This window comes from Grus americana, chromosome 8 (assembly GCF_028858705.1).
Source record: "Grus americana isolate bGruAme1 chromosome 8, bGruAme1.mat, whole genome shotgun sequence".
Taxonomy (NCBI): Eukaryota; Metazoa; Chordata; class Aves; order Gruiformes; family Gruidae; genus Grus; species Grus americana.
In genome coordinates this window covers 35,236,714-35,255,089 of record NC_072859.1, presented here as the reverse complement: position 1 = coordinate 35,255,089, position 18,376 = coordinate 35,236,714, and the positions used below count along the sequence as shown (strand labels likewise).

General features: G+C 46.8%; 1 protein-coding gene across 1 annotated transcript; it reads right to left on the bottom strand.

Annotated features, from left to right (window-relative positions):
- Window positions 1-730: 730 nt before the first annotated feature.
- CTH (cystathionine gamma-lyase) lies at window positions 731-17,907 on the bottom strand. The gene is made up of 12 exons (XM_054833659.1): window positions 17,627-17,907; window positions 15,875-15,956; window positions 15,234-15,329; window positions 12,181-12,290; window positions 11,390-11,521; window positions 9,484-9,541; window positions 8,628-8,705; window positions 7,324-7,476; window positions 6,989-7,110; window positions 5,050-5,102; window positions 3,722-3,860; window positions 731-1,453 (listed from the first exon to the last, which is right to left on the bottom strand). The coding sequence occupies exons 1-12, from the start codon at window positions 17,774-17,776 to the stop codon at window positions 1,433-1,435; spliced, it is 1,194 nt and encodes a 397-aa protein (XP_054689634.1). The 5' UTR covers window positions 17,777-17,907; the 3' UTR covers window positions 731-1,432.
- Between the last annotated feature and the right edge of the window lie 469 nt (window positions 17,908-18,376).

Below are 18,376 nucleotides of genomic sequence, written 5' to 3'. Positions count from 1 at the left end.
CCATGCCGTGCTCAGCCTCTGCCCCAGCCGTGCAGAACCCCAAGGGATCGATTCTGCTCAGCAGGTGAGAGTTACCCCTGCTCGGGGTACCACCGGGGCTCACAGCAACTGGCAGCCGGCTACAGCCCTCCCGGCTCCGCTACAGCCCCCTCGTCTCCGCTACAGCCCTCATCTCCCTTGCATGTGTTAGGGTGTTCATACCACAATCGAAAGCAGCTTTCAATCAGCTGGTGAGTGACAGTCACCAAACTCACATTTCATGTCAGCTCTCAATCTGAGAAAGAAACAAAACAAGAAGACACCCCTAGAAAGTCTAATTTTCATTTTGCGTGGGAAAGCTAAATGTTTTTACAAGAAAGATCCGTGTAGTCGGTCTCGTAACAAATACCTGTAGTACCTGCACCTCTTCGGTGGCTCCTCAGCACCGTCAGATGCGCCGCGGGGCAGCGGGCAGGAGGGCGAGGTGGGCCGGGAGGAGATGACACTCAGGGTGCCCCAGGCAGCCGCACACCACGTCCCCGAGCAGCACCCAGAGGCGCCCGACGAGCCCTTGCCGGACACTGCGTGGTAAGTTGTTACACGTTGGAATTTATCTCTTTTCTTCTTGAGAAAAGTGAAAACATCAACAAAGTTTTCCCACGAGAAAATGTAAACAAATCCAGCGTCATTTCATGGTCCGATTTCGAAGGCAAGTAGTATATGCAAATGTCAGAACAAGTAACACAGCAGGGAAATTCAAAGCGCAGTTTAATTAAAATTATTCCAATTCCAAATATAAATCAAATCGTTACAATTAACATTACATGTTTTTTTTTTAAAAAGTGAGAGAATCCTCTTTAGAAAGTTACCGTTGTTTACCAGGTATTGGATTTCCCTTCATTTTCAATACTCCATAAAATATCAACAGAAAACCACATTTCCATCCTAATTATTAAAAAAACCCCAAAATCTAAGGTAAATCAACAGCTTGGACTGTTGGATTAGAAAAGATGAGAAAAAATTAACCGTGCATCCTGAGGAGCCGTAACAGAAACCAGCCCTTTGACCTAACACCCTGGCAGCACCAGCATGACAAAGGAGAAAACTGATGTCCACAGAGAGACCCGGGATAACGTTCCTGAGCGTGCACCATGGCTGCTCTCAAACACAACTTACTGCCTCCGTAAATTCCAAAGCCAAGGGATTACAATGCTACAGAAACGGACCCACAGGGCAGCACAGCCTGTGTGCCACAGCGCACGGTCTGTGCACAGCCAGGCGTCAGCAGAATAAATGTAACGGCACGATGCGGGAACTCCCCAGGAATCCAGCGTTGGATCGAGCAGATTTTAATTCTCAAAGGCAAATCAAAGGAAAATCATTAGCAATGTGGCTTTCTGTGTCATCTTCTTTAGCCGTTTCAATGTTCAGCTTCAAGTTCCGGTTTTAAACATCAAGCCTTATGGTCTGCAAACTGCAACGAGAAGGAAAAATGAGAGATAATTACGCTATGCACCTGTATCAACCATGCACTTTTTTTCTTTTCCTAAATAAGATAAGTTTTAGCATTAGATTATCTCATGCCCTGTGCTGGCATAGAGAAATACATGCAGTTACTGTTGCTGACGTTCCCTGTTACCAAACAAAAACAAAACAACAAAAAAAAAAGAGAGAGAAAAATGGAGGACAAAAGATTTCCTGTCTGTACAGTACATCAAACTCCTATACATCTGCTACAATTGCTGCAGGACTCGGATTTATACTTTATCCACCAATATCACCATGCTCTCTCACACAGACAAAACTTTCTTTCAAACACCTTTATTTTTTAATTCTTTTGGGGGACGCAGAGGTGCAGAGGAGAACAAGGGAGTGCTGAACCCGGTTCTGCCTCGGCCATTGATTTGGAGCTGACTCAAGGTCCACCAGAGACTGTGAACTCTGTCCTCGGTGGTGCAAGGACTACTGGGGAGTCACCCAATCTCCAGAATTCCCACTCAAAGAAAACAAAGAGACAAAACAATGAGAGTTATGGAGCTCCTACAGCACAGAAGTACAAGTTGGGAGAAGGGAAGAAGGAAACTCACGCTTTTTTAGTGAGGTTATTTATTAACCTTTATTCCAGTGCTTGCTGAAGCCCTTTAGCGTGCGCCTTGCTGCAGTCCTTGGTTTGTCTCCTTCTCTTCGACCCCCTTGCCTACGGCACGGCAGAGCACGTGCTGTCCTGATGAAACATTTTCACATGCCTAATACCTACGTTTGCCTGCGTAGCAGCAATGTGTGATCAAGTGGATACAGACCAGGAGCACATTTAGATTTTGTAAATCAGAGGGTTTGACTTTCCAGGAGTGAAATTCTGTATCAGGCAAACACGATACTTGGGAACAGAACCTAACGTTGTAAAGATGGAATAACAAATTTTACGGCTGGGATTGTGTGACATCAGTTGGCAGTTCCTGACAACAAAATCTAAGCCCGCAACAAGAACCAAAGATCTAGCGCGCATCCTTGAGCGATGGATATCCTGAGATCCAACAGCCTTTGGAAGGACTGGCTGATGCTTTGCTCTGCTGGCAACACCTCTGGGCTCTCTTGGTTGCCCACCAGGATTGGGAGGAAACCCTCCTTCCTCTCCCCAACACATAATTACGCTTATGAAGGTTGGAAGGGTTTTAGTCTGCCACTGAAGCTCCAGAGAACAGACACAATTAGAGGTCGAGGCAGAGTGCCAGGGTAGGCTTAAGGCATCTGGCTCACATGAGGAAATTCACCTAGTAAGTCATCTGCAATTGCAGAAACCAAAGACATTGGCAATGCCCTTGATAAGTCACAGCGTGATAAATCCAAAGTGCAGTATGACATAGCATATCCTGCAATGAAATACTGCACATCAAACTGCCAGTCTGCAGCTGCCAAAGGGGATGAGGCTGATGTGCCAGTTCCAAGTCAAGTGCCCACACTTCATATTTTTCAGTTATGACTAATCCTTTCCAGTAAAAAAAAAAAAAAAAAAAAAGATTATAAAGTAATGTGCAAAAAAATTCCCATTATTCCTTCAGCCACAGCATGAGCCCATCCAAAGCACAGCAGGAATCTGTGTAGGACCAAGAGACAATACGCATTTATCCAGCCTCTCCCCTGCACATACGCATGTGTGTATACTCGTACACCAACACATCTACACCTCATGTATTTTAGGTGACCTGCCTTGAGAAAAGTCACTATATGGCATCACATTAATTACCACCTGCAAAGAACAATTTTAATCTGTTCTCTGAAATACAGAGCTTTGGGTAGAAGTAGTGCTTATAAACAAAATAGTGTTACTCAAATACTGAACTTACTGTCTGGTAGAAGCTCTTTTCTTGAAGCTCTTTAATATATTTCAACCTCTCTAAAACAATGACATGAAAAATCGGAAGCCCGCACTAAGCACTTCGGTGCCCACGAGTCTCCCCGCAGCCTGACTTCAGCAGCTCCCCCGTCGCTCAGACACCAGGGACAGCCCGTCTGCCGTACCTGCGTGGTGCTTCAAACCGTGACTGACAGGGACTGCAAACCGTGCTGCACAGAGACACCTGACAACGCAAGCTTTACAACCGTACACACGCTCCGCGAGGCACGCTTCGGAGCAGTTTAAAAGTGAGGCAAAGATTGCCAGGAGACAGTTTAGTGAGAAAGGCGGAGGAGCAGAGGTGAAATTATTTTTAGAGCGATGGCACTAAGGTAACAGCCCACTTACCGCAGCTTTCAGAGCTTGATCTAGGTCTTCCAGTAAATCTTCTTCATCTTCCAAACCAACTGAGAGGCGAATCAATGCATCGCTGATTCCAAGAGCTTCTCGATCTTCTTCAGGCACTGAAGAGTGAGTCATGATGGCCCTGCAGGAAAACAACAGACTCTTTTTCTGAGAAGTTTTTACTTTTTTCGGTAAAGACCAAACAAATTGGTTTCCTGCCAGCATCCCCTGAAATCCCGTGAAGCTTTTACACCTCTCGTGTACCACCCACTGGTTAACCCACAGATGGAAAGAGATTGTATCCTCAGTTACTGTAAATTATGCGAACGGCAGACAAGTCAGTGACTTGTATCTCCAGCGTTTCAGTACAGTATTTCCAAGCTACAAATGAGGAATTAGAAGTGGATAATTAACAATCTGGAACTGAAAAAGGAGAAGATCCTATTCCTCTTCCTTCCAGGTATTTTTTTTTTTTTTTTTTTAAAAAGAGTATCTAAAAGCCCTGCTTTAAGCATGTGGAGAAACAGCTACACTATACAATCTCCAGTATAAAATCTCCTGATTTTTTTTTATTTTAACTTGTGGTTTCTCAGATCGTTGTCAAACTGGACCCACTTACACCGAAGAGTTTCCTCTCTCCAGCTGTGGAGGATATAGATGAGAAGCTATTTCCCCTACGTGCTCAGTCACTGATGTCCACCAGTTAGCAATTACCTTTCAACTGCTTGAGTGTCTTAAGATTTGCTGTTATTCTAAAATGAGTAACTGAAATGATTTAGCATATAAGTTCAGTCATAACTTCCCCTGTATTCTTTTGAAAAGCAAATTGGATTTAAGTAAAATAATCTAATTCCATAAAAATCCTATTTTTAGCCTATTAACCTAGTGACTAAGTATTACAAAAATCCCAGCAAAATCTACCTGACGTGGAGAGAGCAGCAGTTCGTGTAGCAAACCGAACATGCCCTCTTGTGTAAGCAGGCAGAGCGGCAGACCTCTTTCCTCAACAGTGCGACCAAATCTGCACAATGCTACCTGTTCAAACCCACACCGATTTCTCGGATTTGTTATCACAGCAACAAACTGCGGCTCAGTCTCCCAGTTAAAACGAGGAAGCGTGGAAGTTCTTTCATCACTGCATCCTTATCTTCACACAAGTCACACTCGCTTCTGGAGTAGCTGCTGGTTTTGCGCTATACGACATAGCATCCTTGAATCTCAATTCTATGCAAAATATCTTGGCTTTGTGAACTAGAAAATTTTATAACTCCCATAAAAATTTTTTGTTACTCTGCAGCTCTTTTAGACTTTTAAGATGAAGAATGACTTACGGATGCTCTGCTAGGCTTTCATATCCGCCCAGACTCTCAGCCAGGGCAAAAACCTATGGGAAAAATTAAACTGAAGTTAACATAAGAAGTGTAAGGTTCTTATGTGTACCGAATTAAGTGTACATGAAGGCTTAGAAAGAGACAGTTAAGGAAAAAGGAATGTTTAGGGTTGGTTGGGTTTTTTCCTTTTTTTTTCTGATAACTTTTATATTATAAAAGGTATTAGCTGTAATTAGGGGAAAAAAAGTGTACATTTAGCAGGTAAGAGCTATTAAGATTTAAACCAGACTTGTCCTAAAAAGGCTCTGAAGAGACACTGGTGCAAAACTGAGACTAAAATATGGCCCTGCTGAGCAAAGACAACTCAGGAGTAGTTCCTACCACGCAATGCATGGGCAGCAACGGAGGAAGAGCAGAAGGGCGAACGCACAACGCGAGGGAGCAGGTCCTGCGTGGGCACCACCAGCCTTTTCATTCTGCTCAGAGGAGGGAGGGAGCAGTTCTGCCTGAACAAAGTAAGACTCGGGTCTCAAAAATTTCAGTTAGGGTTTAAGTGACTATATCCTATCCTTACATACTCTTCTTTCAGCACCGCTCATCACTGGTCACATTTAACACCTACGCTTTTCAGGCCGGCAAATGGCAGAGTCGGTGAGGAAAGAACCCAAACCTTTAAGATTCTCCCCATAAGGCTGAACAGATTTTGTCACTCGTTCCTTGGGTCTGATGGTTAGTTTAGTATTTTGAAAACCAGCCTACATTTCCCAGTGCCTAACAGGACTAGTGTTTGTGAAATGCTTACTGTTAGGTAAGGGGGGTTTTAGGACTGATCTTTGAATTATGGACACGTATTCCTGGATGACGAAGAGCCTCTCTAGAGAGCCAGCGGCACTCAGACATGGACTCAGGATTTGTCTGCTGTAAATGCACTTACTGCCCTCAACACTTCTCTGCAGCCCCGGTTGCTCATATTCACTTTTTTTTTCCTTTAAGGAAAAAAATACAACCAAACCTATCAACCAAATAATCCTCTTCTCAGCCCGGTTTAAGGAAATGGCTTTACTTTTGTGCCAAGCTAGCGACAAACTGATGGTTAGCCAAGTCAAAGGGCTGAAGTGAATATACTCATAAGGGACTACTTCTCCTGGAACGTATCGCCTGATACTTTTTGTCAAAGCTGGCAGATCTCCTGTGCCAGGATTAAATGCTCATGTAAAATGATATTTTGTGGGAAAATCATATTTTTAGTAAATTCATTTTCAGCTGATGACATTAGCTGGCAAGTAAGAAAGATAGGAAGGAGAAGGAAGATCTAAATTACCTTTGTCAATTATTACTGATTTGTTTTTCCAAGAACAAAACAGCAAAAACACAAGAGCGGGATGCAAATTAACCAGAGATCAAGACTAGCAAACACATTAAAGAGTACAGGCAGAATTAATACATTGCAAAGTCAAAAGCAAAAGCCTGTGGTTCAGGTAAAATAAACAACTATTCTCCAAACTGAGGGACTCCCCCTTTGCTTCACGATTCATGTCATTTCTCAAGTGTTTTTTTCTCCTGATGAGTGCTTTGAAATATTACAACAGCATTACACCAGCCACAGCTTCTCTCCTTTCAAATCCTACAGGTATTTTTGCGAAAGGCCAGTATGCAGGCCCTTCATTAGAAGCAATGCCTGGGCTAACCTGGATATACTACACCCTACTGTGTAAACAAATACTTCAAATGAGCTGAGGCATCCTCTTCTTCCCTCTCATTAGCCTCCCATTTACAAACAATCTATTATTTAGAGATGGTTACACCCAAAAGACTTTAGGAGCTTTGCAAGTAGAGACAGACTGTCCCCGCCCCAAGAAAAAAACACTTCCTTCCATCATCACCCTCGGAAGGACAGGCTCCCGTCCCTCTTAGGTAATGCGTATTTACCGTCATTTACCTTTAAATTCTTGAGAAAGGTAGCAGCATGTTCGAGGTTTCCTTTAATGTAGAAGGTTACCATCCCAGGACAGCCAGTACACTGCCGCTTGATCAGCTCATGCTGAGGGTGTGAAGGCAAGCCTGAAATGCGTAGAAGTTGCCTTGAGTTAATTACCATCGCTTCAAAGGGTAAGGCACCTCACCCGCAGCTACGCAGAAACAGCCCATTGCCAAGGCGGCCACCTAAGCCAGAGTCACCAGGCGTGAAGGGCGCACAGACGGCACGTAGTACCACAGTCCCCAAATCCTGCCTCACTCCAAGACGTCACCCGCTCTGAAGTCTCGCCAACCTACCTGGGAAAATTACTTTCTCCACCCGGGAATCTGACTCAAGAAATCGAGCAACAGCTAACGCGTTGTGGAAATGCTGCTTCATCCGGATTTGTAGTGTCTTCAAACCACGATTGCACAGGTAACAGTCAAAGGGAGATGGGACAGCTCCAAGAGCTACAGAAATTGAAACAAAATTCCATATTAAACAAAGGTTTGTTGGGTTTTTTTGGTAAAACTAGATAATAGTCCCAATTTCCAAAATTTCTGAAGTCAGAACAAGACAAATGGAAAGACATTTGATGACATCTGTCTTCCTCATCTCACACACATGGGATACCAATTAATGAGCTCAATTAACAAGCTGAAGATTCAAGGATTAAATTTTTTAGACATCATATACCTTTCCTCTTTCTGTTGTAGACAGAGGGCAGGCAGAACACTGTACAGAAATGTATTCATTACAATTGAGAGGCAGTAAAATTGTTAAAGTCAACCTACATAAGAAAATTCTGCATTAGGCATACGCCCTGACGTGTGAATGAGTTTAAAAAACCCCAGATGTACTTGACACGAGTTAGATGAAGTTAAATAAAGGTGTAATTTAGATGTTTGTATGCTTCTTCATATATGATGTCAAGGGAATATAGGAAACAATGGGGGTCTTTCTGCCACGGTTTCAACTCTAACCTAAGCAGTCGTGCCCCATGCAGCTGCAGGTCCTGCGCAGGGAGACAGAGGGCAGCCGCTCTGCACCCCACGCTTTCAGGACGTGCCATGTCTCCTGCCGCTGCGCACCACGCACAGCGCACAGGCAGAGCTCTCCGTGCCGCCACGGCCGCACGTGGCTCCAGGAAGCACAGCAGAGAGAGGCTCCACGGCTCGGTCCTCCCTCGGGAGCAGGGCGCACACACGTCTCGGGGGAAGGCAGGGACGGAGGGGAACGGCAGTCCTGCGGCGAGGAGTGCTTCCTGCATCCAAGCACTGCCACCAGACAACTCGCCCCACTCGCCAGCCCCTGGGGAGCGACTCACACTGCTCTCAGCATTCTTAGGAACTAGAGACCAGGGTCATTACCTGTATTTGAGAGGGAAGCCACAGAGGCACACCGACAGCTGTCATGTTTGCATAAGGCCGGAGAGAGGCAGGGAAAAGAATTCAGGTTTCCTCAGGTTTCTCTCCAGTCATTTACACTTCTGCACATTTAAATGCCTGAGCTACATCTCTAGAAACATTTCACACTTGTGTGCACACAACATGCTTCCCATTACGGGCTGGTATATTTGAATACGATTAATTTCAAGGTACTTTCCCTATTTACTACTTACAGTTTTGTAAGAATTTGAGCCTTTCGTAGAGATCATCACAGTTTACGGAAACAAGTCCCATTACAACATCACTATGCCCTAAAAAATGCAAGGAGAAGACACGAACAGAATCAGCCACTCCATCTGCTCCAGGGTTCTGTGACAACTCCCCATTTTCTCAGTCTGGGTGCTAATACAGTCCCATGTTTGCGAGACACCGGGTTCCTTCTCATTGCTACAGCTGCCCTTCCTATGCAGGACATGAATCATAAGGCAGATTTCAGCTTTTTCTACAGCTCTGGTCAGCAGTGTGCTCTGCTGTGTGCTGCACACATGCCCTCAGACACCTCCCGAGCCCACCACCTCTAATGCCGGAAAGCAGGACACCGTGCAGGAATCAGGGGTGTCCTGCAGAGCAGCACCAGGCTGCTGTCTTGGCGAGAGTGAACACCAGCCGGAAAACTTCCACTTCTGTCTGCGCCACCAGGGACATGTGGTTACAGCACGGCTCCGGGCACGTTAGCTCCGAGTCTGGGCTGTTTGGGAAACACCACAGCAAACGTGCTTTTGGACAGGCTCCAACACAGCCGCATGGAACCTCCTTCAGGCCTTAACAGAACTTCTGGCAGCTACCTTCTACTGAAGCCACCTGCTTTGTTGCAGTCAAATTAAAGCCAACACGGCTATAAACACCTCTAGGTCTATTACCTGAAGTCAGGTCAATATTCCTTCTCCCAGGTATAGTTCAAGAGCTACGAAGACTAATTCAATGGTCCATCTAAGAATTATGGGCAGACACGCTGGCTTTTGTGAACTGCCCGCAGCCAGAACAGCTTTTCAACAGCCAGCCGGATCTGTGTTGAACTCACAGACTTACCGTTCATGTATTTGGTTGCAGAATACATACAAATATCAGCCCCCAGAGATAAAGGACGCTGAAATGAAATGAAAATAATAGGTCCGATTAAAGCTTGTGTGCACTCTGGTTCATTTCAAGCTATGCAGAAAGGCTGGAAAATAACAACAGGTGGAGAAACTAAAAAAGAGAACCCGCAAAAGCTTAACACAAAACTTGACACCTTAAACACAAAATCCTGAGAATGAAGATAGATAGGATATGACAAAAACAACAGTACAGGAAAGCACCGTGAATTCACGATAAGCACAATCAAAAGAACCGTTAATAAAACATGATTCGAAAGCACTGGTCTAACTCCCACCGGCTTCAGGGAGAGGAGTGATTGCATACATCTAACGTACAGCCCATTTGTATCAGTGAAAAAACCCAGTTACATTGATAGCTGAGGCAGGGATAGGTAGTGGTATTTACTCTACAGTATACTTCCTTAAAAAATGAAGACCTCAACACAGTCTGCACAGCAAAAACAATGCACCATTTTCTAGATACCAGTACTGGTGATACTGCAGTGAAAGAACAACCCGAAGGAAGCGCAAAGGGCTCTGGTGGCCAGGGCTCTCTTCCCTAACTCCCCTAACCTCCCAGCTTTCTTCCCCGAAAAGCCGTTCTCAGGTGAGGCAAACTGCGATGTGATGGGCAAGAAGTCATGAACAGTGTATTTTTTTAATCAGTCACTAAGTAAAGGACTTTGCACATAATATAAACATATTATAAAGACTGAAGTGTAGCAATATGTTAAAAGGTAACAAAGCCAGCAGATTTAGAATAAAGGACTGCTGCTGTCAGATTAAACACGGACATCTGTTCAAGGAACGCGGTTAATGTGCATTCCCAGTGCGCAGCCAGGAGAACAGTAGCATAAACACCAGTGCCTTTTACATTCCATATTGCTATATAAATCACTCTACAATTATGATCTTCTTAGTACAGTGTACCAGCAGCAGCAGTCCAGAGGGGTTTAAAGACATCACCTATTATACTTACTAGAATTAATCATTACCACTGACTTTCTCTTAGCACCAGGCCAATAAAAGATACATTAACTAGCTCATATACCCAGATGCTCACTTTTCTCCTTTCACACGTGTCTTTCCGAAGCAACGTATGTGGTGGGGGGGAAATTGCCAGGCCTTTGGTACATACAACACAACCTCAAGTGCTGCTTTAGCTAAGCACTAACACTTTCTACAAAGCGCTCTTAATTTATAAAGATCTCAGTACCCTTAACAAAAACGAAGGCACCTTGCCTTTTGCACTCATAAACCATTTTACTTTAGATCTAAAATACAAGGGATTAGCCTGGTCTCCTGGGAAATATTTCTTGCTCATGTTAGGATGAACAAGACTTTGAAGTTCATTATTCTGAAGCATTTTTAGAACGTGTTTGCTTGTTTTACCTTTTTCTTCCACTACCTTTTTTAGACTATCAAGTGGTTCAGAACAGATCATAAACAGCATGTATAAAAGAATTGGTACAAAAAGGCCAAAGTTCAAAAACAGAACACTTTTTAACAGGCCTGTTATCATTTCCATCAGTGAGACCTAAACCCCATGATTTTTGAACGCCAGAGAAGTCATTCTCCCCATGGCTTACGTGCCTGCCTTGATTCGGTGTCTTTACCCGACTGCTAAGCTATATTGGTTTTGCTGGTGTCATACCGGTATACGGCTAGCTATAAAATACTCTGCATACCATCTTTACTAGTGTAAGCAGCAGCAGTGCATGGGTTGCATGTAGAAACAAAACAGGTAATTTTACAATGCATAGATCCAAACTACAGTTCTCTGGCGGCGCTTCATTTTAAAAATGTATCCTCGAACACACTGAAATAATGGGCTAATTGTAAACCAACAAAGTGCTTACCTGGAAATATGCAGACATAAAAGTGTTGTCCACCACTAGAAGAACATCTTTATGCTTATGCACTACATCTGCACAGGCCTGGATGTCAATGACCTTCAGCATGGGGTTTGTGGGCGTTTCAATCCAAACCAGCTGCAGTAAGTCAACAGCACAAAACATCGGTTTAGAGATTCTACAGTCCTGGTGATGATACATGTGTAAGTCCTAAGTGCTTTTAAACGTTAACTTGTTGAGTGTCAGCTCCCCGTGTGGGTCGTGTGGAAGTAAGTGTCCCTCCTGAAGAAAGGCAAGGTTTCCTGGGAGAGGAAATATTCTCCACAAAAACAACCGATGCCTGGGAAGAACATCAAAGCTTTTGAAAACCTAAGTGCATAACATCTGAAGAAGGCCTGACATAGCCAGAAGAAAGGCTTCATGCCCAAAAGTCTGTAAGCCTTTTCCAGCTGAATTATTTTCCAGTAGAGCAGGGGATGATCTGCTCCAGTGCCATGGAACACCTCCTCCTCCTCCCACCTTGGTGTACCCTCTGCAGTTTCTTACCTTTTCCCTCCTCCTCTCTCTCTCTCTGGTGTTTTTTGCCCTTCTTAAAATGTTTTCAATGAGGCATCACCAGCGTCACCGCATGGCCTGCAGTGGGGAGGTGCTGAAGCCAGTAGTGCCCCAACCTGTCCCCATAGAGGCCACCTCTGCAGCCCCCTCTGCTTGACACAAACACCCACTACAGCAAGAGCAAGAATAACATTATTTAACGACATTAAGCAAGTAAGTTCAGCAATTTCCCTCTCCCCTACCTTGGTCTCTGGTGTAATTGCAGCTTCCAGGCACTCTGTTTTTGTGCAGTCAATAAAAACTACATTCAAACCCATTTTCATGGCTACTTTCCTGAAGTATCTGTTTGTGCCTAAAAAACCCAAACCAAACAAAAAATCAGAGACACAAAATGAAACAACTTTGTTAACTTTCCTTCACTGATCTCCGGTCCCTTGGATGCATCCATGCAAAGTCAGGAGGGTACAGTTTTATGCTGTACACCAGAAATGGGACATTAGTATTTTTTTATTTCTAAAAAGTTTAAAGATTGCTGTAGTTTTAAACATCATGGAAAAGTAATAATGGGAATGGAAAAGTAATACTGGGAATATGGAATCAGAGTGATTTATGAAGTACTTTCAATTAATAATGGTTCAGAGTTTTTTTTAATCAGAAAATTAAATAGACCCCTTTCAGTTTGCCTGCTTCTAACTTTTCCTCCAGCCCTTTGCCCTGCACAAGCTAGTGGTACCAGTTTTTATACCCTCTTTGCCCACTCCCACTTTCAATAACTTTTTTCCACCACATATTTTCAAACTCTTTTTTTCTATTTAATAAGCTTAATTGAGAATCTGGGAGAAGAAGAATCATGGGGAAGACTCCAGCTACTGTGCTTCTCATCATTCCATTAAATAAATGTATAGCAAGGAACATAAAAAAGTGAGCATTTCCTTCCTTTCTGTCTTTGAAGCCTTTCATTGGAAACATTAAAAGAAGAAACCAGAAGCAACCAGCTGATCACTAGATGTGCAACATACTGACTATCTGGCAACACTGCCTGGATTAAAAATTAATTCATTAGGTCTTTCTGTCAAGGTTATTCAACATTTACTCACTTACGCAGAACAGCAGTTTGCCATCCAGCCATGAAGTCACAGCACATGCAGTGTACGATTGTCTGTGCTGAACGCCACATCTGAATGATTTTTATTTTTTTTTAAGGGAACACTTTCATTCCTACAATAAGCTACATATTACATTCTCACTTGTGCTGTAAGAAGTTTATTCAAGCATGGGAAATTTTCACCTACAACTCTACAAATACAAACCACAGAAAAGTTGCTTTACAGTAGTCATGCGTACTATTAATAAAAGCACACTACAAAAAACCTTAGCTGGAAATGAGCGGTTACACTGAAAGCAGCCCTTTTGAGAAGCTACAGCAATGGCTCAGAATTCAGAGGGTTCAACCACTGCCAGTTCCTCCTCACGCCTCCCGAAACGCAGCGTCTCTTGAACACATCCCAGGCAATATGCTCTCCAGCACCGCCCGAGAACTTTTCGTTTTCTTGTACTGTTTTTCTGACAACCTTGAATACTGTGGACTCGCTTGAGTTAGCAAGCACAGTACTGCTGTCCTATCCAACCAGGCTTTTCACAAAAAATGCATTAAAAGCTTACCAAAGCTAGCGCACCCTCAAGGGAGCCAGGACACGTGCCAGCACTCAGCACCCAGTGACCCAAAGATTGCTGTAAGAGGGCTGAAGTACGAAAGGCTGCAGAGGGCAAACGTGGTGGAGGAGGAAACCCCGCACGGCAAAAAGGAGTCAGCGCAGGCAATGGCGAGGAAGTGGCTGACGAAGGACTGGGCTGCAGTGTGCAAGAACACGAGCAGGAAAGACAACAAGAACAGCCAGAAGAGCACGGCACAGGAGAACAGCAAGCAGGGCCTTAGGGGCCAAGGAGCCCCCAGTATCTGAGGGAAAGCTGAAGGGGCTGAACACACACTGGCCACGGCGGCCAGTGGCAGATGTGCAGGTGTACCAGTCACGGGGTGTGAACTCTGCTGACTGAGGCTGTAGGGAAGCAGGTCTCTTTACAGCAAGAGTATGAAAGAAATTCAGGCAAGAAACAATGAAATCCACCTCTGCAGAAACTGCCACAGGCTGAGGCTTTAACAAGCAGGTGAACTGGTTTTGCTTGAAAAATACACCCATGGGGCTTTCTGACGTGAGGAACCGATAATACGCTTTGGCCAAATGACTTTCATTTACTGCGCTCTGTGGTGGGAGGGCCATGAATTAAAGGAGCAGGTTGGCAGTAGGGATTCCTGCTGCCTTCATGCAACTTGGCTCCAGATGTACTTTGGAGAAGAGCTATCTGGCGTGACAGAACTGAGACATTCAAAGCAAATGTGTGTATTTATAATTGACGTGCACAAGCACAGAGAACTGACCGGCAAGCAGTAATCACTCTTAGCGATGGGAAAGGTGATTATTCTTGCTGAAAGGTTTTACAGCTACTGCTTGGGAAAACGCTACCTGTTACTAGCCTCTCTAACCTTCCTTGGAAAACAAAGCAGATTTGTGCCGAGGCCCTGAAGCAGACAGAGGGAGACAACAAGCTTTGCTGATCAGTGAAACCCAGGAGTCAGGCACTGAGGACGCTGATTGTCACGGGGCATCCCGGCAGACTTTCCTACTGCGGACTTTTGGGTGCCGCCAGCCTTTGGAAGGACTTTGGCAGAGGTGGGTGCACTCTGTTTGTTACTGGGGAGTTTCTTGGAAGAACAGATCGAAAAAAAATTATGCAAGATCAAAACCCAATAGTGGGCTGCAGCACCACTGAAGCATTCAGAAGACATGGGCATAACAGCTGCAAGTTGTGCTTTCAGGGAAGATGACAGAATAGTTGTCTGAAACAGTCCAAACTGTTGGTTGGTAAAGGGTCACACCTAGGAAAGGAATCTTAGAAATACCAGAAGCTGGAAAGCTCTGCTACGTTGGACTGCAGAGGGTCCTGCTCTGCAAACAAATCTGTGCAAGTCTGGGATGTTGCTATTTCCTCTCATTCAAGCATATATTACTAGTGAGCTGTATCTTTTAAACCTCCATGTTGTGCCACAGAATCTTTCAGTGTTTGAATTTCTAACACCAAAACCAGACAGGAGTGTTCTGTGTTCCCGTGAAGTGAAAAGGCTTTAAAGAAAAGTAAGGTCCTGTGTGGGAAATTCAGAAAGTTGATGAGAATCACAAATAGCTACCTTTAATCATTTGCACAATGAAGATCAAAACCACATTTGTACTTTACATACCTCCATAGACATCATCCATGCAGATAATAGTATCTCCTGCCTTTAACAGATGAGCAATATTCAAAGTAGCAGCTAAGCCAGAAGCATAAGCTAAACCTAAAACAGAAAAGAGTAAGTGGCAGACAGACTGCATTTCAATGTGATACAACCTTGTCAAGCCTGCCTTCGCATTCCTCACTTTGCTTTTAAAAGGAACCTGTTCTGTCACTCTCACTTACGCTATCTCGCTCATTAAGTGACTTCAGTAAAAGCAGCAGCCTGATTTTACACCGAGTGAAACCCGGGATGAACACTGGTCACACAGGCTGGTAACTGCTGCTGCCTGGCTCCCGCTGCCCACTGCGGTCAGTGCTGCTGCACAGGGACGGATGCAGTTCAGCTGAGGCACCAAACGCAGCGAGAAGAAGCACTGCAGAAAGGCCAGTGGGTGAGCTGGACCTTCCTGAACGACAAGCGTTGGGCTCTTTTCACTCCATGAAGCGGCTCTTGCCCACAGCCAGCAATCAGAGGCTGTGAAAGCCCTGCTGGGACACGACTGCTGCTGACGACTCAGTGTCCTTGCTCCCCACATCATGCCTACTGTAGACAGTCAGGAGACACACACGCTGACGTCCTGCTTGAGGAACCTATTAATTGCTTACAGTATTTAGCTCCATCTAGCGCTGCCACAGCCTTCTCCAGGCAATTCCGGGTAGGGTTTCCACTCCGGCTGTATTCATAACCCTATTGTGAAAGCAAGAAACAAACGTAACTTAAGAGAGAGCACTGAGAAACTTTTGTACAGTCATAGTTCTAGGTTCCTTAAAAAGCCCTCGCTCTCAACACTGAGGTTACACACCCACCTCCTCCAAGAACAGCAGGCTGGTTTTCTGGCTACGTCAAGCTGCTGTACACAACATGACTGGGCATCCCCAACCTGAGAATGGTTTCTAGGGGTGCACCAGGGGAAGCACTGCACTGCTAGCCACGTTTGCCTACTTTTTCCTAGCTATCCATCTCTGGTCACTGTTGGAGAAAAGGCCTTAGGCTGACACAGTCCACTCATTCTTAGGTTATCAGGAAGAATGTGTCCCATCTCCATGACGCTCTGCTTGAAAGATGCTGGAGGGCACTGCCCAGTGCCAACCCGTACCTGTCAAAAGTTCTTGAAAGCTCAAACGTTTCCCTAGCATGCAATCAGACCAAGTTCCACGTTTCAGTGCAACAGCTTTTACGTGAATATGGAGAAAATTTAATGAGAAAGAAAATACTCATGCATGCACAGAGAGAGAACCTGGCTAAGCATCCTGGTATTTGCGTACTTTCAGGATTTCTGTTTAATGACAACTTCATCATGTTCAGGAATCTGGCAGATCGCTCTCACAGAGCTCCCGGCAAGAACGTGGCCACTCTATCATCAGTACGTGAGTACAGCAGCGCGTGACTCCTTCTGTGGTCTTCTTCAACACAGCTACCCACTTACAAGCATTCACGATTTTAGTCTGTTTAAGTGATTTTGGGTGAAATCAAAGATCACAAGGCAAATTCCTATTGCCCAACGAGCACGCTGTGATGTTCAGACCTCGGGTTTGGAACAAATACGGATTCATGAGTTGCGAATTTGTGTCCTTTCCCTCGTACACGTGTGGTAGCAACCAGAAACTTCATGATAGCAAGGACTTCCAGTACTTTCTACAATACATCCACAAAACACTTATGAAACATTTGTTTGGTCTGGAAGAACAACTGAAGCAGCCTCTTACACAAATGAGAAGATGGATTCTGCCTGGGCCTGGCGGCAAACTAAAGCGTTGTTACCACGCAGCCTTCCAGAAAGTCCCGGCCGCACGCACACCTTCCCCAGAGCGGAGGCTGCGGAGCCGAGGGGTGCTGGGTGCCCCTTCCACAGTGGAAATGGCCCTGGCCGGGCCCTGACCAGCCTTCCAGCCCACTGTGGGAGAAACCACCTCTTCCACCGGGAAAGATGTTTGGGTTGGGGGTTTTTCAGGAGCTAGCACGAGGGAAAATATTGCTACATGCTGCAAACCGGGAGCCCCGCTCCCCTTCCCAGCGCCTGTCGTCTCTCCGGACCCCCCGGCCGGCCAGCACCGCCCGGGGCAGCCCACCGTGCCGGGCCGGGCCATGCCGTGCCGGGCCGTGCCGGGCCAGGCCATGCCATGCAGGGCCATGCCGGGCCGTGCCGGGCCGTGCCAGGCCACGACGTGCCGGGCCATGCCGGGCCGGGCCATGCCGGGCCCCAGGCCCTCCCAGTGTCCCCGGCCGCGCCACCAGACCCCGTCCGAGCGCGATGTCTTTGAGCCCAGCCCCCCGCGCCGCCCCGGAGCCCCCCGCCTGGGCGAGCCGGACCGGTGTGGAGGAGCCCGGCTCGGGGCTCCGCCGGCGGCCGCACTCACCGCGTGCTGCCCGGGGCCCTGCTGCTTGAAGGTGGTGGAGAGGGAGATGGGCGGCACCACGGCGGCCGAGCGCCACTGCTCGGGCTCCTGCCCGGCGTGGATGGCCTGCGTGGCGAAGTGGGCGAACGGCGGGAGGAAGCGGCGCTCCATGGCCGCCGGCACCGCAGGCACTGACAGAGGCAGAGGCGCTCACAGGCACTCACACTCACACACGTACACTCCCACACTCACACGCACTGACAGAGGCACCGCCGCTGCCAACGCCCCGCCCCGAGGGGCCCGGCGCGGGCGGGACCTCACCACCGCCACCCATTGGCTGAGGCGGGGCGGGGCCGGGCAGCGCCCGCGCCGCAGGGAAGGGAGGGGCGTCCCGCTGCGTCACCGCCCGCCCGCCAGGGGGCGCCGTCAGAGCCCGGCACGGCGCGGCGGCCGCGGAGCCTGCGGGTGGGCGGGGCCTGCGGCGGTACGGGCGGGCGCGGAGCGGCCCCGGGGCTCGGCTCGGCTCGGCTCGGGTCGGGCGGTGGGCCAGCCTGCCCCGGCCCGGAGAGCAGCCGTGCCTGCCAGGAAGGAAGCGGCTGCCTGGCAGCTCTGCGATCCGTGGCATTGGCGGCAGGAGAAACGCCAAATGGCGGGAAGCCGTTCACCCCACAGAGGCGGGCGCCGTACCCGGGGGCAGGTGACGGGAGCCCGGTGATCCCCAGCGAGGGATGTCCCGGGAGCGGCTTCCTCCTGCCCGACATGCGGTGTTGG

Bases quoted from the DNA above. Each gene is read 5' to 3' on its own strand.
- CTH (XM_054833659.1), bottom strand. From the start codon at position 17,776: ATGGAGCGCCGCTTCCTCCCGCCGTTCGCCCACTTCGCCACGCAGGCC. The intron at 15,957-17,626 runs GTGAGTGCGGCC...CTTTCACAATAG, and splicing joins AGGGCCCCGGGCAGCACGCG to GGTTATGAATACAGCCGGAG. The intron at 9,542-11,389 runs GTAAGCACTTTG...ATTTCATTTCAG, and splicing joins TTATGTCTGCATATTTCCAG to CGTCCTTTATCTCTGGGGGC.